The sequence below is a fragment of the Taudactylus pleione genome, unplaced genomic scaffold (assembly GCF_031769625.1).
Source record: "Taudactylus pleione unplaced genomic scaffold, aTauple2 ptg000018l, whole genome shotgun sequence".
Lineage (NCBI taxonomy): Eukaryota > Metazoa > Chordata > Amphibia > Anura > Myobatrachidae > Taudactylus > Taudactylus pleione.
In genome coordinates, this window is record NW_028284420.1 from 1,258,012 (window position 1) to 1,283,366 (window position 25,355).

Sequence of the window (25,355 nt, forward strand, 5' to 3'; positions counted from 1 at the left end):
AAATGTGGCAAGAAGTGTATGACACCACCTGCTGCATTTGCAATCCCAGCACTGCGACCGAGGTCGCAGGCTGGGATCACCATTGCGACCATTGCTTGCAATGCTGAATTAGCTCTTGTGAGCCTATCTTCTCAGTATGTCTCCTAGTCCTGTCAGAGTGTTTGTCTCATATGTCTGTAAGTCTATCCAGTCTGTTTTCAAGTACAGTGTCAGTGTCTGTCTGATCAGTCTATATTTGTCCTCTCAGTCTGTTTCCCAGTCCTATCTGTGAGCCTGTCCTTTCTCTCAGTGTGTCTCCCAGTCATGTCAGTGTTTGTTTACCCAGTCTCTCTGTAATATTGTCTTGTCAGTCTGTTTTCCAGTCCAGTGTGAAAGTCGGATTATCATGTCAGTCTGTGTTTACCGATGTGTCCACTTACATCTATCATCCATGCGCTACAAGTTGTTACACATAGCTCGTTAGTGCCTTGTGACTCGGTAGTGCAGAGCGTCTTTTCATGCGGTTTTTTACCTTCAATTACTGTATGTCTTATTCGCACAGCGGTGCAAATATAATGCACACGTAGCGTCTGCTGATTAAAATGATATGCAGCATCCCTATATTCTATGTGCAATTGCAGGTGTATCTGCATGCAAAATGCTATGGTACGGTGTCACAGCCAAAAGCACTCCAGGACTTGCAGCAGGTGAGACCCTACCACAAGGGTCTCATCGCAAGCCCGATGGTCGCGATGGTCTTGACCTTCGCGACCATCTTTTTGGCCGCTCGCTATAGCTGTGGGTGGTCACCCACAGCTATGCGAGTGGCCAGGAGGCCGCTCTAAAAAAAGAGAGGGAGGGCACTGATTCAGAGCGAGCGCTCTAAAAGAGCGTCCGGCTCTGAATCAGGCCCAGAGTGTGTCCAGTTGCAGGTGCGCAGTTCACGGGGTCTAGAAGGGGAGGATCAATGGAAGCCACATGACTTGTGCAGCATCCAGGCTGCATTGGGTCAAAACAAATAGCATTTTCTCACACAGAAACCAACCAGCTGCTATCATTTTTTAAACACAGTCTGCAAATGTAAATTGGAAGCTGGTTGGTTAGTACTTTATCTCTCACAATTTCATCTCTCTCCCAGCTTTGATACATAGGCGCCACAATCTGGCAGCTTCTCCCCTACCACATTTGTGAGGCTGCAGGTTGCATGAGGAGAGTGAGAGTTCTAGACTCTAATGCCGGCCATACACGGTGCGATTTAGAAACGTAACGATGTGTTGTACGATATCCCTTGAGATTCTTCCCTTGAAATTCTCCATACGATGTGGTCAAATGGTGTACACGAATGTACATACGAGCATATGATCCCGATATGCATATGTATCACATCCTACATGATAGATCGTAATCTTGCGGTTTTCCGGTAAGACCTACGATCCAGCTATACTACGACGGGGACGCGCATCGGCATCGTAAACATACAAAAACAACACACGATGTGCACGACTGATCGTTGCAAAAATTGCACCATGTATGGGCCGCATTAGCACTGTAAAGGTCGGTACACACTAGGCGACCTCGTTAGCGACGGAAACCGTCAGGGGTTCATACACACTTGTCGATGCCAGCAGTGAAGGAGCGACGGCGGGGGCCATGTTGCATTCAGCACCATGGACTCCGCTGATGATATCGCCCATCAGACCTGAACTAGTTGCATACTTACTGCAGCCTGCAGGCGGTAATTCAAAGCTTCCACCACCTCTGTAGGACCACTTTAAACCCTGCATTTTACCCTTTTAAATACAGTAACTATTAACATACCTTCCAACCGTCCCGATGTTAGCGGGAAAGTCCCACTTTTCAGGGACTGTCCAAGCCACGGGCTACAATGTCCAGCGGGTGGGTCGGAAGGTTGGATGACACGATGAAAGTGTCCACTCAGTGCAAGGAGGAGGCTGGGGGCAGCCCAGAAGCTGCAGGAATGCTGAACTCGCCCCCAGTGTGACGTGAAACGGGGGGCGTTACATGCGGTCACACGCCCAAAATGTTGACCTCCAGGGAGCGTGGCCTAGATGAAACAAGGCCATGTAATCTTTTCGGGCACATTCGGTGAAGGTGTGCGCAGTTTTCCAAAACTGAGAGAACAAATTTTGGGTGGTATGTATTAATATAAATTTTCGAAGATAATACTGTTGAACCGTATTTGTTATTATTGTAAAACAATTCAACTACATAAAAATATCTGCTTTAGGCTTACTGGGCGGGATGCATCAAAGGATATTCTGCCGTCAAACCTCCCAAACTGATGTTTTTGGAGGTTTGGCCGCTTACCGCATATGCACCACTTTCTGGGAATGTACATAACAATTTAATGTAGCTATGTACACTACGCAAACTTGTGTACATCCCACTCTGCATGAGGCCGGTGTCTCTGTCTCATGAGGCATAGTAACATTAACATTTATTCTGTGACTTGACAGGACTTTTGTCACCTTTATTACATGATACTAACCTAAATTTCAAAGCATAGAACACAAAATATAATTTGCAGATGGTAAATGTAATTTATGAAAGTAGGAAATCCATTTCTTAATCTTTGGTGTGCTATCATGCTTCCATCTAAGTATATTTTCAGTTCTTTGACTACATTAAAGTCTTAGTACATCAATAGAGCAGTAGTGGTGGAAGAGCACATTTTAGCTTCTTCTGATGGGCTGAGCTGGGCAAATCAGCGAGCTCCTTGTGGAATGCTGGCTAACTGAAGCAATGTGTCTGATTGGCGGCCAAAATGAAATGTATTTATTTTAAACGAGAGAGGACACTGTAATGAGTTTCAAAGGGCAGAACCCTCACAGTGCAGCAGGTGTCTGCAAAGACTTTTTGGAAGCACAAAACAAATTGAGTCTTTTTCACACACTGAAGTTGCCGTGATTGGCAGCCGTCCAATCACTTTCCTCCATCCAGAGCCACTCAATACCGGAAAGCGAACTTGTGAGTTATTTAGAACACAAATGATGCTCCAAATAGCAGTATTATAACAGACAAAAATTCTGAAAGTGAGAATAGGCATGACTTTAGGGAGATGTTTTTACAATTACTGACACCGTTATAAGCAACCCCAAAACCTACATATGATAAAACAAAGCATAAAATAGCAGACAGCACAGTGCAACTGTTTATATGCTTGCCAGAAAATAAGCTCATTTTGCTAAGAAAAATGCTGTGTCCCTGTATATTACCCAGATTGTAAATAGTCCCCAGTGTCTCTTTAATGCTTCATATTTTAAATATAACATTTATAGTTTAGTCGTCCTCTAGGTCCAAATGACATGCAATGCATAAAGGTTTCTAAAATGTACTAAACCTTGAACCCCTGACTTATAAAAGTATATTATAGAAGAAATAAATATATGCTGTAAATAAAACACATATTTGACAAATTAAATTTGTTAATTATGTACAATGCCCAAATGCTTTTCGCTATAGGTAATATGCAGTGTTTCTCCATCTGTCTCTATAACAAGGAATTATACAGATGAATCTTATTATCAGTGACACTATAGTCTTGCATGACCGAGCTTTTGATTCTTCTATAGCATTTATCTTTATTACTGTGGTCTGTTAGTCACCGGCGCGGCCTTTGATGCCTGCAGCAATCTTCGTTCATTCTGATGGCTGTGTGATTTGTGATGTACCGGCAACAGCTCACTTATCTGAAGCCTGATGGGCCAGTGGCCAGTGAACTACACTTCCCCCCACTCTAGGGTGTCATTAGCTGCAGCTGGGCTGCCCCTGAAACAGAGCAAATGTGAGCGCCATCCAGACAGTCAACTCACAGTGGTGCATTGTTCTGGACTGCACCATCATATAGAAAATAAGTCAGGCTCTAACATGGTCACTCATAAAAATAAACCACACACTTTCTTTATATATTGCAATCTTCTAGCAAAGAACACGCATTCCCACGGTGCATAGAAGACATTATTCTGGAAGCCGGGACTTGTGCTTCCAGTGACAATTTAATTGAAAACAAAAGAAAAAAACGAAAAATAAAAATATTATTCTAATACACTTTTATGAAAAAAATGCTTTATATTTAATCAAGACTTTTTTTTCCTGTGTATCGCCTCTGCTATCATCCTCCTGAGATGGCGATAGAAATGGGAGGACAGCTGGCAGTACAGTACATGTTCCGCAACTGTCTTTGTTACATAGGCATTAACTAGCTTTGCAAGAGGAAGCTATTGCTGAAGGCAACGATGAAGGATGAAGCTGCTGGGCTTATTAACTAGAAAGAAGACCTATGAAAACAGTAGTTTATGATGGATTTGGGATATTCTCCCAATGATGAATAGACCCTTTAGTTTATTATTGCAGTTACCTGGTGGTATAAGAAGGATCTTAAACATCCATTAATTTAAGTCTGTTCATTTCTGGACAATTGAGTCCTTACTATAAACTGCTTCTTTTAGCTTTCAGCCATTCCTGCCACAGAATGCCACTTGTTGAAGCCTGGATTTGTATAATGCTACAAACTGAATTTGCTGCATTAAGGCAGGGCTGCCCAAACATGGACATGCCTTTCATTTCAGTCCTGGGGGTAGATTTACTAAGGAGTGGGTTCTCAAAGCCAACGATGATTGGTGGCTTTGACCAATAGATTTAAAATGGCAAGTTAAATAAATACTAAACCAGGCTTGTTTAGCATTTATTTTCAAACAATGAACCATGAAACCTGCGCTCCTTCCGTCGCAAGAGTCCGAACTCAGGTTCACCACACCATATGATATCCAATACAAAAAATGAGTAAGGCCACCAAGCGCTGGATTCTATTTATGTACTCAAGAAAAAGAAAAAAGTTCTTGGTTGATAAATGCTGATTAACAAAAATGCTTCAAAGTCTTTTAGACCTCTAATACAGTTCTCACCTTAAATAGGTGAAAGGCGTCCCTTGAAAGGTATCTTTATCGACATATATCCTCAATCCTGATTTTATAATCATGGATGGCAGATCCCAATATTCACATGCATAAAAAAGGGAAATCTCTCATAGTGTTTAAAAGTTTAAACAAACAATATTTATTAACAGTTAACATGAATACACAAGACAAGATTACTTCGTACCATATAAAGCCTTCCGAGAAAGGCACACATGTAAAGAGTTTGTGGTGACTGAAAAGCACCCGGGTTTACCACTCATCTCCTCCACGTGAACCTTCACAGGAACTTCTATGGTCTCAAACTGAGCGCACACTTCCACCACCAACGCGTTTCGGACCCAAGTCCTTTGTCAAGGTGTGTAGGAAGTGCGTGCTGGTAGCCATATTTAGACCCCTGCAAGATCATGTGACTGTCCAATTAGGTAAACACGTTTATTGTTCTCAAGTACTTAATAATACCCAAAATCACGATTTAACATAAATATTCAAGTTTGTCCTTCATCCCTGTATCCCTCCTCTATTATTCCCGTATTTCATACTTTTTAAAAATGTTGTATATCCTTAATAGGTCCCTTAATAGAAAACATATGTGTACCTAAAAAACCCGGACAGATGAGCCGGTATTCTTACTGAAACGTCCATATTAAACTGCAAGTTATACTTCTAATACATAACGGGGTTTATGATCAACAATGGCCGCGTCTTCGTCTTCTAATCCAAGACGAGGTTTGAAACGCTGAAAGTATATCCATCCTTTCCGGCTATCTGACAACCGGAAGTTGAGTAGTGCGTCATATCCTCCTTGTTCAGAACGAGGCTTGAAACGCTACAACAGTGTGTGGAATTTCCGGTCCGGATGTTTTATCAGGAACTTCGCTAGCGGTCAATAGAACATCTTTAATTTGTTCAGTCTGAACCGCAGAGACCCCGGAAGTCCGCCATCTTTAATTCGGGAATTTCTTCCATATATTTATATTATGGTTTTCGTTTTAACCCCATCCGAGATGCATAAAAAATAAATCAATATATAAAAAAATTTGTAACAAATTAATAAATAGCAATGCCAATGGTTTTAAAATATTATTTCATACATTTATGAGGTTAATACTTATATACATAGATCGCTATATGGAATCCACAAGTTCCAGAACATTATACCATGTATCAACAAAAAACAACTTTGCTGCTGCCCTATTTTCTAGTAAGGTTCTAAAGAGTATATGGCAAATGCACACCCTGTATAAATCACATAAATCTTCAAAATCCCTTTAAATATAACTTAAAAATGTTTTTCTACATAAAGGAATAATCCTATAGTTCAAAGAAACCACTTTGTCTCAAAGTCTACGTTGAGGCCTAATGGGACCAGCGTACATAATTCAAAAATGGTTTTCATCTCCAATTGTGCTAATTCCCCTTCCACGTCATTATTCCTCCAATTGGGGGTAAGCACCTTAATACCGTAAAAAGATTTTAAGTTGCCAATATCACACTCATGTTCTTGTTTAAAATGTTTTGAGACATTGTGTGTTTCTAAACCTCACTTTATGTTTCTACAGTGTTCACCTAATCTGGTTTTGAGCATTCTGCCCGTTCTCCCAACATATTGTTTATTACATGAGCACTCTAGTAAATATATACAATTTTTGCTGTGACGTGATGAAATCTTTTATGGTGTAATTTGTGTTGGTGGTGGTCGACTTATATTCAGTAATTTTACTAGAAGAGCTTTTACATTGTTTGCACATTATACATGAACCGCACCGAAAGAAACCTTTTGAATGTATCTGTTTTTTACCCTCCGGTTTGGTTACTACAAAGGGTCAATTTCATCGAGTGAGAAGAAATTGTACAAAAATAGAAGACTACCACATTCAATCAAACCTTTTGAAGTCTCAATTTATTTTGAAAGGGTATAGGGAGATTGAGGTTGAAGAAGCTAGATCCTTGTTCCTAGTGGGAACTTTGGACCGAGATAATATTTTAAAAGAAAGAACATTAGAAAACTCAGATAGAAAATTAGCATTTATTACACGATACCATGGACAACATAAGAAGGTGGAAAACATTATCCGCAAACACTGGGAAATTCTAAATCATGACCCTGTTTTACACAGTTTCATAGGAGAAAGGCCACAATCTATATATCGTAAAGCCCAAAATTTAAAAGATCAGTTGGTTAGGAGTGTAGTAACTAAAACGGAGGTTAAAAAACAGATACATTCAAAAGGTTTCTTTCGGTGCGGTTATTTACTAGAGTGCTCATGTAATAAACAATATGTTGAGAGAACGGGCAGAATGCTCAAAACCAGATTAGGTGAACACTGTAGAAACATAAAGAGAGGTTTAGAAACACACAATGTCTCAAAACATTTTAAACAAGAACATGAGTGTGATATTGGCAACTTAAAATCTTTTTGCGGTATTAACGTGCTTACAGCCAATTGGAGGAATAATAACGTGGAAGGGAATTAGCACAATTGGAGATGAAAACCATTTTTGAATTACGTACGCTGGTCCCATTAGGCCTCAACGTAGACTTTGAGACAAAGTGGTTTCTTTGAACTATAGGATTATTCCTTTATGTAGAACAACATTTTTAAGTTATATTTAAAGGGATTTTGAAGATTTATGTGATTTATACAGGGTGTGCATTTGCCTTATACTCTTTAGAACCTTACTAGAAAATAGGGCAGCAGCAAAGTTGTTTTTTGTTGATACATGGTATAATGTTCTGGAACTTGTGGATTCCATATAGCGATCTATGTATATAAGTATTAACCTCATAAATGTATGAAATAATATTTTAAAACCATTGGCATTGCAATTTATTAATTTGGTTACTAATTTTTTTATATATTGATTTACTTTTTATGCATCTCGGATGGGGTTAAAACGAAAACCATAATATAAATATATGGAAAAAATTCCCAAATTAAAGATGGCGGACTTCCGGGGTCTCTGCAGTTCAGACTGAACAAATTAAAGATGTTCTATTGACCGCTAGCGAAGTTCCTGATAAAACATCCGGACCGGAAGTTCCACACACTGTTGTAGCGTTTCAAGCCTCGTTCTGAACAAGGAGGATATGACGCACTATTCAACTTCCGGTTGTCAGATAGCCGGAAAGGATGGATATACTTTCAGCGTTTCAAACCTCGTCTTGGATTAGAAGACGAAGACGCGGCCATTGTTGATCATAAACCCCGTTATGTATAGAAGTATATAGAAGTATAACTTGCAGTTTAATATGGACGTTTCAGTAAGAATACCGGCTCATCTGTCCGGGTTTTTTAGGTACACATATGTTTTCTATTAAGGGACCTATTAAGGATATACAACATTTTTAAAAAGTATGAAATACGGGAATAATAGAGGAGGGATACAGGGATGAAGGACGAACTTGAATATTTTTATGTTAAATCGTGATTTTGGGTATTATTAAGTATTTGAGAACAATAAACGTGTTTACCTTTTGGACAGTCACATGATCTTGCAGGGGTTTAAATATGGCTACCAGCACACACTTCCTACACACCTTGACAAAGGACTTGGGTCCGAAACGCGTTGGTGGAGGAAGTGTGCGCTCAGTTTGAGACCATAGAAGTTCCTGTGAAGGTTCACGTGGAGGAGATGAGTGGTAAACCCGGGTGCTTTTCAGTCACCACAAACTCTTTACATGTGTGCCTTTCTCGGAAGGCTTTATATGGTACGAAGTAATCTTGTCTTGTGTATTCATGTTAACTGTTAATAAATATTGTTTGTTTAAACTTTTAAACACTATGAGAGATTTCCCTTTTTTATGCATGTGAATATTGGGATCTGCCATCCATGATTATAAAATCAGGATTGAGGATATATGTCGATAAAGATACCTTTCAAGGGACGCCTTTCACCTATTTAAGGTGAGAACTGTATTAGAGGTCTAAAAGACTTTGAAGCATTTTTGTTAATCAGCATTTATCAACCAAGAACTTTTTTCTTTTTCTTGAGTACATAAATAGAATTCAGCGCTTGGTGGCCTTACTGATTTTTTGTATTGTTTAGCATTTATACCTATTCCTGTTTTAAAACTGTCTTTAGCAATCTACTGATTAGTAACTGCAGTACAATATTAAATGAGAAGTTTTGGAGTAGAGCATCTGTATGAGATCATAGGAAGTCAATTTTAAAAATCGGAAAATACCATTAAAGTGGCAACAACAATGTCTTGCCTGGAGAACTTACTAAATGTGTAGGGACAATGATATTGTTATGTTGACAAACTCCCCTTATTGGTTTGTCTTGACAAAAAGCTCCCCAACCTTAAAGTGAGGCATCTGAGGTTATTGTAATCAGTAGTGGGGGATCTATGAAGGGTCTGGGTTGTGGGCTGGGCATTGTGCATCTACCGAACGCGATAGGTGAATTATGTCCGTCCATGTGTGGTGAGCATGTAGAACAGGCTCTGGGACTGTCTGCAAAGTAGCTCAACAATGGAGAGAGTGCTAACCTTGATTTCCCTATAATGGTATTGAGATCTTGTAGGGTTAGTTTGTGATGCCAAATTATTCTAGAAACAAAAATGTGTATTGGTGTTCATTTCTCCTGGGGAACACAATGATAGAAAGAAGGGGTATCGAGAAAGAACCCTAAAAATGGTGTCTGGCAAGTTGGGACCAGGAGAGATTTGTGATAATTTATTTAGAATAGAGACAGATGGCTTGATCCAGAGTTGTACAGTATGCTAGGTGGCAGATCAATCGATCAAGATCGGCCTTCTGAGTAACCCTATACTCAGAATAGACGATGGAACTAAGATGCAGCACCAAAAAAACTGCAGAAAAAGGCAGTTACTGCATCCGACACTCCTATAAAATGTTTGCCACACGCCTGCGTTTTTCCAACCACCCCTTCATTATCACCCATAAGCGGCCCATTACTGTCAATCACTCTTCGTCTAAATCCTTACACTGGGACACATATACCTTGTGACTTAGACGCATACACTGTAATAAAATCATCGGTCACCTGTATAAATACCTGAAGTGATCGCGCTGAGCAAGTTATTGAGGTTCTACTCCACTGCTTCTGGGTTTCATCACATATTATAGGGGGTGAGGGCAGGCAGCAGTTGGGACAGTGCTGGAGGCAGGTAGCAGTTGGAGTAGAGGGGGTAAAGGACAAGCAGCAGTTGGGGTGTAGCTGAGGGTAAAGGCAGGGAGATGTTGGGGGCTAGAGACAGGCAGCGCTGTTGGTAGGGAGGGGGCAAGAGTAGTTAGCAGCTGGCACAGTACTGGGGGGCAAGGAGAGGGTTAGGGGCAGGCAGAACTGTGGGTAGGGAGGGGGCAAGGGTAGATAGTAGCTGGCTCACTACTGGTGGGAAAGGAGGGGGTTAGGAGCAGGCAGTACTGGGTGTAGGGAGGGGGCAAGGGTAGATAGCAGCTGGGGCAGCCAAGGAGAATGCCCAATGGAGAGCATGCTGGTGGGCAGGGAGGGAAGGAGGAGGTCTCAGGCAGCTATTGGATGAGACGCTGGCGGCAGCTATTGGTTGAGGAGATGCTGCCATCTGTGATTGGTCGAGGAGACGCTGTCGGCGGCGATTGGTTGAAAAGACGCTGATGCCAATTAATTAGGGAGACGCTGCCGGCGGTGGTTGGCAGCTGCAGAGCATACAACAAACAACGTGTCTTGCAGGAATTGCTCATTTTTTTTTTAATGCTTTATTTAGAAAGCTCATAAAAAAGTGACATAAAAAAACACAAATATAATAAACAGTATACGTGAGTAATTTTTTCAATAAAATAAATAGCAATAAACATGTGAGGGGAGGGGGAGAGCAGAGGGGGTGGGGGGGATTGGGAACAGGACTATCAAAAGAAACAAATATTTTTTTATTTTTTTTTATAAGTGAATACTGGACAGAAAGTGTTATAAAGATAGAAAGAAAAACATGCCAATTGGAAAACAGGAGAAAAGAATATTCAGTCAATTAGGGAGGTTTGCATAGAGAAGTCGGAGTAGGAAGATCAAACTCAACCACAGCGCATGAGTCACACATGGATAATGAGCGCAGGGAGCAGAGGTAGTGAAGTGTTGTCATATGAGAGCCATGGAGCCAAAACTTGAGAAAATATATGGCCTCTATCATGAAGATAATAGGTAATATTTTCCATTTCCGCTATATGTCGTTTTTGTGATTTTAGGGCAGAGAGAGTCGGTGGAAGAGGGTTTTTCCAATTACGGGCAATCAAACTTCTAGCAGCAACTAGAATATGGGACAACAGCTTAACAGAACAGTTGCTGAGATTAGGAGAGGGGTAACTTAAAAGGAAAGTCCATGGGTCTTTTGGGATCGGTTCTCCAAAGACCGTATTCAGGAGAGTATGAACAGAGGTCCAGAAAGGCTCAAGAGCCGGGCAGGTCTACCAGATATGGAGTAAGGTACCTCGGAGGCCACAGTATCTCCAGCAGAGAGGTGAAGCAGAAAGGAACATATGGGAGAGCCGTACTGGGGTATAGTACCAACGGTAATACAATTTATAAGAAGTTTCTTTAAGACGGGTAGAGATAGAGGTTTTAGCAATTGCCAGTCTCATGTCGTCCCAAGCCTCTTCATCAGGTGGAGGGCCAAGATCTATCGCCCATGAGGATTCATGGTGATTATTAGTAGGCAGAGCAGCATCAATAAGGATACCGTATATTTGAGAGATCATCCCTTTGGACATAGGGTAATATTTACAGAGCCGTTCGAAGGGAGCCTAAAAAATGCCGTATTTGTAAGTATTCAAAGGGATTTAAAGATTGAGTTGGACATTGCAGTTGTAGGTCTGAGAGAGAGAGCCAGAGCCCTTGTGAACAAAAATCAGCAGGAAATTTGAAGGATGCTGCTTTCCATGATATCATGTGGGTCTCATGTAAACCTGGGGGGAAATTGGGGTTACACCATATAGGGGTAAGAGGAGATATAAGAGTGGTAATATTAAATTTAAGTGAATATAAGACCCATATATGGAGGAGGAATTTGAGTGTTGGAGGAAGGTTAGAGGGAGGAGGACGGTGTTTCTTTTGTAGGCCCCATATGGAAGAAAGGTCTGGGGAATTGATATAGCTAGATTCAATATCAAGCCAGGAGGACGTTCCATGGGGGGAATAGGAGGACACTATTTGGGAAAGATGTGAGGCTAAATAAATAAAATGTGAGGCTAAATAGCTTAAAATCCGGAAGACCTCTACCCCCTTTGGAAATAGGTTTTTTAAGGATAGATGAAGATAACCGAGGTGACTTACCATTCCAGATGAAACGGTTAACTGATTTCTGAAGATTTTGAAGGAAGGTAAGGGGTACCGCCAGTGGGAGGGTTTGGAAAAGGTAGAGCCATTTGGGGAGGATATTCATTTTTACTGCGATGATCCTGCCCAGCCACGAGAGTATAAGCCGTTTCCAGGAAGTCAGATCCGCTTGTAATTTTGCAAAAAGTAGGGGAAAATTTTCCTGATATAAAAGATCATAACGGGATGTCAAGAAGACCCCAAGGTATTTATTTTTTTTATGTTGCCACTTAAAACTGTAGGAGGATTTAAGGGTCTCAACATCCTGGTGGGGGATGTGGAGGGGCATGGCCTCAGATTTTGAAAAATTTATTTTATATCCAGAGAGGGCACCATAATGGTCTAATAATTTGTAAAGGTTGGGTAAAGATATCCGGGGCTGAGTGAGGGTAAGTAGGATATCATCAATGAAGAGGGCGATTTTGGAAGATGAATTCCCGACCTACACTCCGTGAATGCTAGGGTTTAGTCGGACGAGGGTGGCCAGGGTCTCTATCACTAGGGTAAAGATCAGAGGGGACAAAGGGCATCCCTGCCTGGTGCTATTATAGATAAAGTAACGGTTGGAGGGGATTCTGTTGATGGAAACAGTGGCAGAGGGAGTGGAATAGAGGGCCATGACACCAGTCAGGAAGTCTCCCGATATCCCAAACGATCGTAGGGTCTGGGACATAAAGGTCCAGGAGATCCTATCGAATGCTTTTTCAGCATCAAGAGAAAGAACAACAGCTGGAGATCTCCTGGAATTTATGGTATGAATTAAATCTATGGTCCTACGGGTATTATCCCGAGCCTGACGACCCGGCACAAAGCCGACCTGATCATAATGGACCAAGGAGGGAAGGATCTGGTTGAGTCTATTGGTTAAAATTTTAGCATATATTTAAATATCTAGATTGAGAAGGGAGATAGGCCTATAACTAGCACAATTGTGCGGGTCTTTACCCTCCTTAGGTATCACGACAATTCTGGCTTCTAACATATCCGCAGGGAAGGAGCCCCCTTGTAAAACAGTATTAAAGAGGGAGTGCAGGTGGGGAACCAGATGCTCCATTAATTTTTTATAGTATGCAGCTGTAAAGCCGTCAGGTCCAGTGGACTTGCCAGACTTCTGTTGTTTAATAGAAATTATAATTTCCTCTTCTGAGATCTCCTCACTCAAACCCCGGAGTGCTTCCTGAGACAGCTGAGGAAGATAGGCGGTGGAAAGAAATTCTTGGATTGTCGTCTCAGTAGGTGGGATAGAAATAGGGGATGAGGCAGAATGTAGGTTATACAATTTATTGTCAAAATTTTGAAATTCAGACCGAATAGCTGCCGGGTCATGAAGAAGATGATTATTGGAATTTTTAAATTTTTAATCATGAGGATATTTCTATGGGTTCGTGCCGTACAAAGCCTAGATGCCAAAATCTTATCAGCCTTATCTCCTTTTTCATAAAAGGTTTGACGCAGCCATTTTAGATGTTTAGCTGTGTGTTGGGAAAAAAGGAGAGCGAGGGAGTGTTGAACAGCAAGGAGCTCTTTTTGGAGGGAAGGGCTAGGGAACTGTTTATGTTGTGACTCTAGTTGTTGACGACGGGAATAGAAGCTGTGGACAGGGGAGAAGAAAGTATAGTCTCGGGTGAGGGGCTCTCGAACCCACCAGGAATCATAGAGAAGCTGGGACTTCATGAGATCAAGCAGTGCCTTGGAATTACGGAGGTCTGCCCTGCTGGAGGTAGATCTATCTAATAAAGGGTTCAATACTGCATTAAAGTCACCAGATACAATGAGAGAGCCCTGCCGTTTATGAGAGAGCAGGGTGTCTAGTCTAGTAAAAAAATGCTGGTTGGGCTTGGTTAGGGGCATATATGTTAACAATGGTGCAAAGAGTGTTGTTAAGAGTACCCACAAGAATAAGGAAGCGACCCTCTTTATCTTCGTAAGAATTGATCATATCAAAAGTGAGGTGTGGGCAAATAGGATAGCAACTCCTCGCTTCTTCTGCCTAGAGTCACAGGCATGATATGTGGTGGGATAGGATTTAGAGCGAAGTTCTGGATGGAGATTTCGCAGGAAGTGGGTTTCTTGGAGAAATACTAAATCTCCTTTATATAAATTAAGAGTGGTAAAAAGTTTGCTACGCTTTTGTGGGCTATTGAGGCCCTTCACGTTGAAGGAGAGTACCTTAAGACCCATGTGCTATGGTTGAGAAAAAAGCTAGAAAAAAAAAAAACAATTGAAAGCAAAGGTAAGCAAAGGTGACACATCATCAGACATGTAGAAAGGAGGGAGTCGTCCTGTTTGAGAAGGAAGGAAAACCGGTAAGGGAAAAGGAAGGTAGGTCGGCCAAATGGTACAGAGGTCCAAGGCCACGGGTGCTGACAAAGGGGAGGGGAACTATGCACTAATGAAGCACATAGGTCAGCAGATGGGTACAAGACCCTGGGGGGGGGGCGCGGCAGAGATAGGTCGTTTATCCATATGATGTCATAGAGAGGAAAAAATATGCACATATAGAGCCCTCCCACAAGCCCTAAATATAATAAATATATGGAAAGAAAAAAATGCAACATCGTACAAATGGAGTATGGGGAGAAAAAAAAAAACCAGAGAAAACACAGATAAACCAGTATTGTGTAAGAATGGAAAACAATATAAAGAAAAAATGGGAAGAAATAAACGGGAAAAGGAAATACAATAGAAACAGAAATATAAAAAATTAATAAACAAGAAATGGCAATGAATCGAGGGATAAATCATCCCAAAAAACACTGAAATACCAACCTATAAACAGAGTATATATACAGTCAGGTGCATAAATATTGGGACGTTGACAGAATTTTCATAATTTGGCCTCTATTCACCACCACAATGGCTTTGAAATGAAACAAACAAGATGTGGTTTAACTGCAGACTTTCAGATTTAATTTGAGGGTAATTACATCCAAATCAGGTGAACTGTGTAGGAATTACAACGGTTTCTATATGTGCCTCCCACTTTTTAAGGGGCCAAAAGTAATGGGACTGTAAACTCAAAAGCTATTTCATGGACAGGTGTGGGCTATTCCCTCGTTATTTCACTATCAATTAAGCAGGTAAAAGGTCTGGAGTTGATTCTAGGAGTGACATTTGCATTTGGAATCAGTTGCTGTCGACTCTCAATATGAGATCCAAAGAGCTGTCACTATCAGTGAAGCAAGCCATCATTATGCTGAAAAATCAAAACAAACCCATCAGAGAGATAGCAAAAATATTAGGTGTGGCCAAATCAACTGTTTGGAACATTCTTAAAAAGAAAGAAAGCACCGGAGAGCTCAGCAACACCAAAAGACCCGAAAGACCACGGAAAACAACTGTGGTGGATGACAGAAGAATTATTTCCCTGGTGAGGAAAAACCCCTTCACAACAGTTGGCCAAATCAAGAACACTCTCCAGGAGGTAGGTGTATATGTGTCAAAGTCAACAATCAAGAGAAGACTTCACAAGAGTGAATATAGAGGGTTCACCACAAGATGTAAACCATTGGTGAGCCTAGGACACAGGTATAACAGATTAGAGTTTGCCAAACAACATCTAAAAAAGCCATTATAGTTCTGGAACAATATCCTGTGGACAGATGAGACAAAGATCAACTTGTACCAGAGTGATGGGAAGAGAAGAGTATGGAGAAGGAAAGGAACTGCTCATGATCCAAAACATACCACCTCATCAGTGAAGCGGGGTGGTGGTATTGTCATGTCATGGGCATGTATGGCTGCCAATGGAACTAGTTCCCTTGTATTTATTGATGATGTGACTGCTGACAAAAGCAGCAGAATGAATTCTGAAGTGTTTCGGGCAATATTATATGCTCATATTCAGTCAAATGCTTCAGAACTCATTGGACGGCACTTCACAGTGCAGATGGACAATGACCCAAAGCATACTGCAAAAGCAACCAAAGAGTTTTTTAAGGCTAAAAAGTGGAATGTTATGCAATGGCCAAGTCAATCCTCTGACCTGAATCCGATTGAGCATGCATTTCACTTGATGAAGACAAAACTGAAGGGAAAATGCCCCAAGAACAAGCAGGAACTGAAGACATTTGCAGTAGAGGCCTGGCAGAGCATCACCAGGGATGAAACCCAGTGTCTGGTGATGTCTATGCGTACCAGACTTCAGGCTGTAATTGCCTGCAAAGGATTTGCAACAAAGTATTAAAAAGTGAAAGTTAGATTTAGGAGTGTTTAGTTTGTCCCATTATTTCAACTTAAAAACAAAATCTCAGTAAGATTATAATAAATGAACAGCTAAGATAGAAACATATACAGATGGATCTTATATTCATTATAATGGAGCTTCATCAAAACTTAATTACATAAACTTCTAGAAAAATATAAAAAATAGGCTAGATGAGTTCTAGATACATATAATGAGACCAGGGGCGGATTGGGATGGAAAACCAGCCTGGGATATTTAATGGAAGCAGCCCTGAGTGGGGCGGAGTCTGTTGAGGGGGGCGGGATCCCTCAAGGGCCTGATTCTGAGTTGGACACACTTGCGGCTTTCCTTGCCTCTTTGCTGCTGTTGTGTTGGCAAAAACAAACAAATTGGCATTCACAGGGAAAAAAACACACTGGTACCCACAAGAAAAAAATAAAACACATTGGCCACCAACATAAAAAACACATTGGCCCCCACAGGGAAAAAAAACTAAAAAACAAATACACTCCCCCACAGGAAAATAATAACACACTGGCACCCACAAGAAAAAAAATAAACACATTGGCCCCAACAGGAAAACATAATACATAATTGCCCCAGTCCCCCACAAAAGACTGACCTGTCTGCAGTACTTGCTGACATGCTTGGCTCTGCCCCCCCAAGAGCGATGTGTGTTCAGCAGTTTAGATCCTGGTACAAGAGCTGTTGGGCGCTGTAGTTTGTGATCACTGTGGTGCCCAGGCTGGCAGCAGTACCATTGCTTGTAACCTGGGATGGGGGTAGACGGTGTCAGGGCCGGGGAGTAGTGAATGTCCCTGGGTCCGGAGAGGTGGGATGTGGTAGTAGGGCAGGTAGTGTATGTCTCTGGGGCCGGGGAGAGGGTGGGGACGTAAGGAGGAGTTTAGGTCTACGGGATCGAGGGGGGGAAGGTTGTTCAGTATATGTCACCAAGGGCTGGGGGAGTCGGGCAGGTAGTACGTGCTCTCTTATATTACATCATCACTTCAATGGGCATGACAAACAAACTTATATATGTTATATATTATATCTATTATGATGGGGGGGTTCGGCAAGGGGTAATACATGTACCTGAGCAGGGGGGTTATATGGGCGTGACAAGTAAACTTATATTTGTTATATATTACATTTATTGGGGTGGGGGGATCAGGATCGGGCAGGTAGTACATGTATCTGGGTATGGGAATTATATGCGCATGACAAACATTAATTTTACATATTATATTTAATTGGTCGAGGGTGGGTAATACATGTATCTGCGCAGAGGGTTCATATGGGTAAGACAACCATATTTATTTTATATATCATATATTATACTTATTAGGTGGGGGGGCGGGGAAGATCATGATCGGCTGGGTAGTACACATACCTGGGGTGGGGGGTAGCAGTGTATGTCACATTGGCCGGGAGCGGGAGGCAGTTTATGCCTAGGGGGAGTGGGCAGAATATACTCACTCAATGCGATCCGCCACTGCTTCCAGCCGCCGGCACCACCTCCAACAGTTTAACTGCTTGCCGCACAGTGCTGCTGCGTCTGCGCACTGTGTGTAGTGTGATCTCTCTGCAGGTCGGAGGCTGAAGGCGGGCCGCAGGGGGCTGGAGGCGGAGCCGTCAGGTTTGACTGACGGCCACATCTCCGCAAAGGCTTATGGGCGGCAGCTCCGTCAGCCTTCTTTTTTCTTCTAACCTCTGAGCACACTGGCGCACACTGCTGCGCTTGAGCAGAAGGTGTGCAGCTGCACGAACGGAGCGCGGCAGTGGTATGGGGGAGCAGAGGTCCGGGGGAGAGGGGGGGGGTCAATCAATGAAGGGCGTCCGCGGCCACCAAAGGGACCGGCCCAGCGGGAACTGGCCCGGCGTCCCGACGGCCCAATCCGCCCCTGAATGAGACTAATGTAAAATATTCGCAATGGGGGACGTCCTCACAAGTGGAGGGACCCCAGGAATTGCTCAGTTTTAAAAACAAGTCCCTACTTGCCTGTAGCGTGGAAAAATGCTCTAAAGCGCATATTTTGCAATCACAGTATTGCCATAGCGTACAACTCTGAATCAGGCCCAGAGGCATGTCTCTGTGATGTATGAGGGAGCCTGATCTATGTTTGTGAAAAGTAAGTAGTCCATGTAGGCTATGCATTAGACATTTTTTTGATGGAGGTGAGACAGTAGCACCTTCATTATCATGTAAAGGAGTAAAGGGTGTTGGAAAGGCCGAATACCATGGACTGACCATTGGTAAAGCTGAAGTGTAATAGCCTTCTGTGGTTTGGATAAATTTAGATACAGTAGATGGAAAGCATCCTTTAAGTCTATATTTATTTTTTTATGCAATAGCCAATCTGATCTAGAAGAAACGGTATGTGTTGTAAATAGGGATGTGCTGTTCAGTTCTCCAGAAATCTAAAACCTTCTGAAGTTCGTGAATCTGGACAGATCCGAGTCACGGTTCTAATCTCCTGACGAGATCCAGGCAGATCTGAGTCACGGTTCTGATCTTCGTTATTCGAATTTTAAATCAGAATTTTGGGTTTTGGATTGCAAAAATTTTAGCTGTTTTTAAAAACTTTTAACAATTTCAAAAAAAGAAAAAAACCCAGACCCACATCTAGGAAACATATGCAAAATACTCATGTACCTCACACAAGTCTCTGCAAAAACGTTAATGAATGCACTCATTAATTATTGCAATAGTCTCCTTACTGGTCTTGTCCTAAACAGACTTTCACCTCTACAATCTATTTTAACACCAACTGCTAGACTGATCCTCCTGGTAAATCACTCTTCTGCTGCTACTCCGCTCTCCCAGTCCCTATACTTGTTGCCTACATTTTATCAACTCCAATTTAAAATACTTACGCTTACGTATAAGACTATCAACATGCTATCAACAGGCTTCATTTATTTCGCCAACTTAACCCCTCTGCCCTGCACAAAATATGAATGTCTAGTCTACCCTCCTTACCTGCCCCCAGTCCTGGTTCAGGACTTTCCTTGTGCTGGACCCACTGTACTGAAAGCCCACCTTTGCACAAATAGACTTTCCTCTAGCATGCAAACCTTTAAGCATTCCCTATAAACTTACCTATTCAATAAGATCATCAATTAGAAGCTGTTCTACCCAATTAACACCTCTATACACATTTCAAACAATATTTCCATGTGTTCTTTCTCCATATTCAAACAACCCTCAGACCCCAGGCCAACATTGTTGTCCCCTAGAATGGTAGCTCTTACAGGTAGATTCCGTTACTCTTTTTGTTCTCACCCTCCATTATCCTTGTCTTCAGTGTGCTCCCACTCACAATCAGCAATTCTGACCCTGTCCTCTTAGGACACTGGGTCATTGACTGCAATTGTTATTATCGGTCACTCAACCAGTTGTATAGTTATCTCATTGATTGATCTCTTCACCCGTACTGTCTGTATGAATACATTATATTATTTGTGTATTTTATTTTAATTTTCCCTTTACGGCGCTAGATGCACTTTGTGACACTGTATAAATCATCATCATCATCATATGGCTGGGATATATAGCCTACTAAACACGTATTACTCTTGCAATCTGGTTTGGTCAATATGAAATATATAGCACCTTTCCATATGTAATAAACTCCTTCCCCTATAGACTGTAAGCCTGTGTGCAGGGCCCTATTACCTCTTTCCCTATCTGTTATTATCTGGTCTTGTTTTATTATGGTGTTCCCAATTGTGCAGTACAACATAATACATATTAATATATAAATTGGTATCATTAATATAGCTACTGTATACATCTAAGCTTGATCTAACCTGAATTATTATAGTTGAAATATTAATTCAATATGTATTATTAATTAGTAATAGATATTGATCTGTAGAAACACTGGGGGAATTATAAAAATAAATCAGTGGATAATTGCAGCTGTTGACGCTGATTCTGAGTTGGATGGAAAGTGGCTGTGTTTGCATGAACCTGCAGAAGCCTCATTTACTACCTTCTGCTATTGTGAGTTTCCATAGGGCTAATGCTAGGATTCGTACTGCTTCAAGCAGGAAGCCACATTGCCCAATGTTTTATCATACAAAGTTGCAGCCGTCAAAATTTGTGTGGGCGTTTGCACCTGACCGATGATGGGTGCAAGAGATCTATGAAACAAGCTTTCTTTCCCCATAAACACGCCTCAGTATAGCATGGAAGTATTGCTACACACCCATGACATTCCCACAACTCTCCCATGATACTCCCACAACACTTCCATGACACTCCCATGACTATCCCAAGAACCAAAACAGTTCTGTGCAATTGCATGGTCGCCAGCCAGATCCCATCTGGAAAACAGCCATTTCACACAAAGAGAAATCTGGCCAAGATCCGTCTGACTCACCCAGAGATACAAAATGTGTAAATTAATTTCTGCGTATGTGCGGCATGCTAAAACTCAGCAGTGAAAGAAGTTGTGTCTGAATCAGAAACAGGCGCATAACCACCATATACGCTATTTAATATCTGTCTTTGACTTCTGCATACATTATAATTATACCTGATAATCCTCCAGTCTTCTGTGCCCTTCTATGCTACTGTATATATCTCAGTACTCAAGGTAAGAATGTAATATTATGTCACATAATTACTGGTGTAATGGTTTACCTGTTGTATTGTACTGTACACCCTGAAAGTACTCAGGGCAAGGTCTGGCCACCAGTTGCCCAGCTGATGTGTGAGGCCAACATGTCCCGATCATATCAATGGAGACATTGCAGAGAAGACCTGTAGAAATGCAATAGTAGTTACAATTACAACCATCAAAAACAAAACATATATATTTCTACAACTGATTATACAATATTAAGGATATTGGTAGTTGAGAGTTCCAGCAAATTCAGTTCTTGATGTAAGTTACAGTTCAGGGCTGCACCAGACGCAGCCACTAACTCGGAACCCTGGAGCTACACATACCCTACCCCAGCCATGCATGCATTACTTACTTGCCTATCTTCTGGCAATGAGGAAGGAGGTGTGTGGGCGTGGCATGGCCAAGTGGGAGGTGCAGCTTGCATCATGGTCCCTCCCCTGCTATACAACGCCATGATTATTGGCATTGTAAAGCAGGAGGCCAGGCCATGATGATGAGAGGGAGCTCTGAGAGAGTAGGTAACTATGCATTAATGTTCAGCACCCACCTAGGATCTCTTTGATTTGCCTTTGATTCTGTCACAGAGATAGCCATCTCACTGTTGGTCAGGCTTCTGTTTCAAAGAACTTATGGTGCGTACACACGTAGCGATCAGCCAGCCATACGATATCGCTGGCTGATCGTTATGCACCCTTGGTGGTGTGCTGAATGATCGATATCGATCATCCAGCACACCACCAACTCACCATCGACTATAGCGACCTGCGATCAGCGATCGCGGGTCCCTATAGTAAACTGCTTGATATCGATATCGTCCATACGTGGCCGAGCATTGCTGGTCGTAGGTGAGTTGGTAGAGACCGAAAAATGCACGATAAGAACGATAACGATATTATCGATATTGTTATCGTTCAAATCGTACATTTTTATTGCTACGTGTGTACGCACCATTAGACCCCAAATATCAGGTAGCATGACACAAAATTAAGAACATTTTAAGTTTTCAGAGACACTTTGTGGATTTTACATCTAAGCACATCATAGTTGGTGCTGTGGGAGATATATTGTGGCTATAACCCTCAACATGACATGATCACTAAACATGGTTCCAATATAATTTTATAGTATTTTCAGGTCCCTTCAATAAATAGTAGCAATTAATATAAGAAAAAACAAAGCGGGATTACATCCATCATCCAAGTAGTCAAGACTGGACTAGAAATAAAACGCAGCTCTAGAGAACAATTCATGCTGGAAAACATTTGTGTGCATTCACCAAGCAGAACATACAGTATTTTTCATTTATGGGTGGCATTGAATTGCGCCTATTCTTTGGCGTTGTCCACAAATAGGGGTGTATTGGAAATTTAGCAACAGATTCATAGTTGAACATAAATCAGCGGCAATTACAGTTGGACTGCATGCGCAGAACTAAGGGCCTGATTCTGAGGTGGGTAAAAAGCAAAAAAGATCAAGTAACTTTGCGCCTTGGTAAAATAATGTTGCACTGCAGGAGGGGCAGATTTACAATGTGCAGAGAGATTCAGATTGGGGAGGGATGTGTCCAAACTGAAACTATATTGCAGCGTAAGACTAAAAATAAAGCCATCCAGCATTTGTGGGCTACATGTAACAGCAGCCGGAATTTACCAAGTATGCAGAAAAATGTATGTCCTTGCTCTGTCTTGCTTTTTCCCCAACTCAGAATAAGGGGTCTATTTACTAAGCTGTGTTAGGAGATAAAGTGAACGGTGATAAGGTACCAGCCAATCAGCTCCTAACTGCCATTTTTCAAACACAGCCTGTGACATGACAGATAGGAGATGATTGGCTGGTACCTTATCACCGTTCACTTGATCTCCTAGCATAGCTTAGTAAATAGACCCCTAAGGCCCGTATGCTGAGTTGTACACACCTATACAACTGCAAGATACTCATTAGAATTAGAGCTCTATTTATTAACATTATTTTTACTAAAATAAAGTTTTCATACTCTTTTCACATTATTTTAGTTTCACCTAAAGTTACTACAGGGCAATTGGAGTAGAATTCGTAAAATTCTACTCCAACCCCTAAGTATCACTTATTTTTAGTAAGCAGATCGCATTTCCCATAATTGTAATGGGACATGTGATCCGACCAAAGTTACTAAAAATAAATTGTAAAAAAATACCGGAGAAAGCCCTGTGATAATAACGCCACCTGGAGGTGGCGTTATCCAGGGTTTCCCCTGGTTACCGGACTCCTGCCCTGCTCTAACGGGGAGAGCAGAGCCCAGAGCCGGACCCCAGTAATCAGCTGTGTGGTCTAAACAGACCACATGCTGATACAGTGTAAAAAAAAAAGTTAAAAAAAAAAAGTAATAAAAAATTAACATACCTGACTCCAGGGACCGGTGGTAGGGGCTCCGGTGATGTATACTCCCTCCGGTCAGCTGGTCTCCCATGCTGCACTGCGGCCCGGTCATCAGGTGATCGGGTCCCAGTGCAGTATGGGATATCACCTGACCGGAGGACATGGAAGACATCAGCGGAGCCCGGATCATGCAGGTACGTGTAATTAAGGGAGAGGGGGGGTCCGCGATTGTGGGGGTGGGGCTTAACAATGGGGGCAGAGCTTAGTGCCAGGGGTAGCAGCGGCGGCCGGCGCATGCGCGGGAAACTAGTCACGGTATTTTTTTCCGAAAATACTGTGACTAGTGTGCGGATGGGATTCGCAGGGACAGAGCTTTCTCGCAAGCTCTGTCCCTGCAAGGGATTTGTAGTAAATCCCTGTGATATTGCCTGAATTCGCAATGCGAATTCAGTCAGTAATTTCACACTACAATCTGCATTACAAATGCGGATTGTAGTAAATAGAGCCCTTAATGTGGCAATCAGTTTAAAGGCTTTCTGCATTAAATCCAATGACTATCTCGGCAAAGTTGAGCTGGCTCCTTTTAATCTTGGGCTATTACATTTGGCTCTATGTCTGTTGCAGGAGTTCCATCAACTCGATATTGCCTGCAGTTCCATTTACACACCCCGACAGCCCTTCATTAATCTGAGACTATGGGCAAAATTTACAAAGCTACGGGTTCTAAACCCCGGCGGTTTAGTAGCAGTTTGACGGTGATTTCTAAATGACACCAAAAACACTGACTAGTAATTTTAGCTGTAGACTTGTTCTATTCGATTCTAAAATGTGTTTTGACGGCGGTTTTTCAGCAGTTTTGAAGCGGTTTTGGCCTTAGTAAATCTGCGGATAGCAAAACCACTGCCAACCCACCACGGTTTAGAACCCGCCGGTTAGTAAATTTTATCCTATGTGCGCATGCTTTCCGTTTCCTCAATCAAATCACACCCATTCCAATGGAGATGTGGTTCGCTTGTACGGTTCAGAATCGCTCATACAAAGGTAAAGTACGCTCATTTCAGAGCATGCGCAGTGTTAACAATTGCAAGATCCATACAGCTAATAGACTTGCATACAACTCTGCATTAACCTCTTAAAGTAACCCTGGAAAAAAATCTGAAAGTGGCCTCATATAGGCTGTACTGAATTATCCGTAGGTGGGGACTGCACAAATGAGGTGGAATAATAACACCATTAGCCCTTGCCAAAAATAAGGTGGTAAATTAGTCCAATGCAATATGGTGGGTGGAGTCACAGAGAGTTACTAATGTTATATGTACAAACAATACAGAAACCATCTTAGTGACCACCATACAACCAAGAGTGCATCCTAGTGACCGCCTTACAAGACAGATATCATCCTAGTTATCCAAAACACAATCCACTTTGCGCAGTTTGCAGAGCTGTGTGACTCTCAATATGCTTTTAGTTCTGCATGGATAGCGAATGCACCAGTGTTATATCTAGAGAAAAAAGGGGTTTATGCGCAAGTTTGACATCAGGCGAAAACAGGTATTAGCCTGGTTTATGCCAGGAGTTGTTGATTACATTGTTAGTAGTAAATACTAATGTTACAATACCTAATTCAAACACACTATAGTACTTTAATGAAGTACTGTAATGGCGCACATCCACTAGCAGAAATCATAATCTTACTGTCTTCCCTGAGTCATGACATCGTAATCGTACAGTCGTTCCCCATCCCATGCAATGCCTACACTGAATGATATGTCGTTCAGTGTAGGCACCCTCCATCATCCCCGAGCATGGTCAACCTGTCGTTATCGGCAGATTGACCGGCATGTTCGGGCGATGATTGATGTCGGAAACAACCAGCTGGAGTGCGCATTGCTGGTCGTTTCTGACATTTTAGTGCCTGATTCATGCACGATTAATGGACGACTGAACGATAAT

General features: G+C 41.9%; 1 protein-coding gene across 1 annotated transcript in view; it reads right to left on the reverse strand.

Annotated features, from left to right (window-relative positions):
- The window catches only part of CRHR1 (corticotropin releasing hormone receptor 1), a 215,463-nt gene that overhangs the window by 65,804 nt on the left and 124,304 nt on the right, over positions 1-25,355 (reverse strand). Inside the window, exon 3 of the mRNA XM_088482502.1 lies at positions 21,062-21,181. Within this exon, the coding sequence (XP_088338628.1) occupies positions 21,062-21,181 (120 nt within the window). The remainder of the gene's footprint in view (positions 1-21,061; positions 21,182-25,355) is intronic.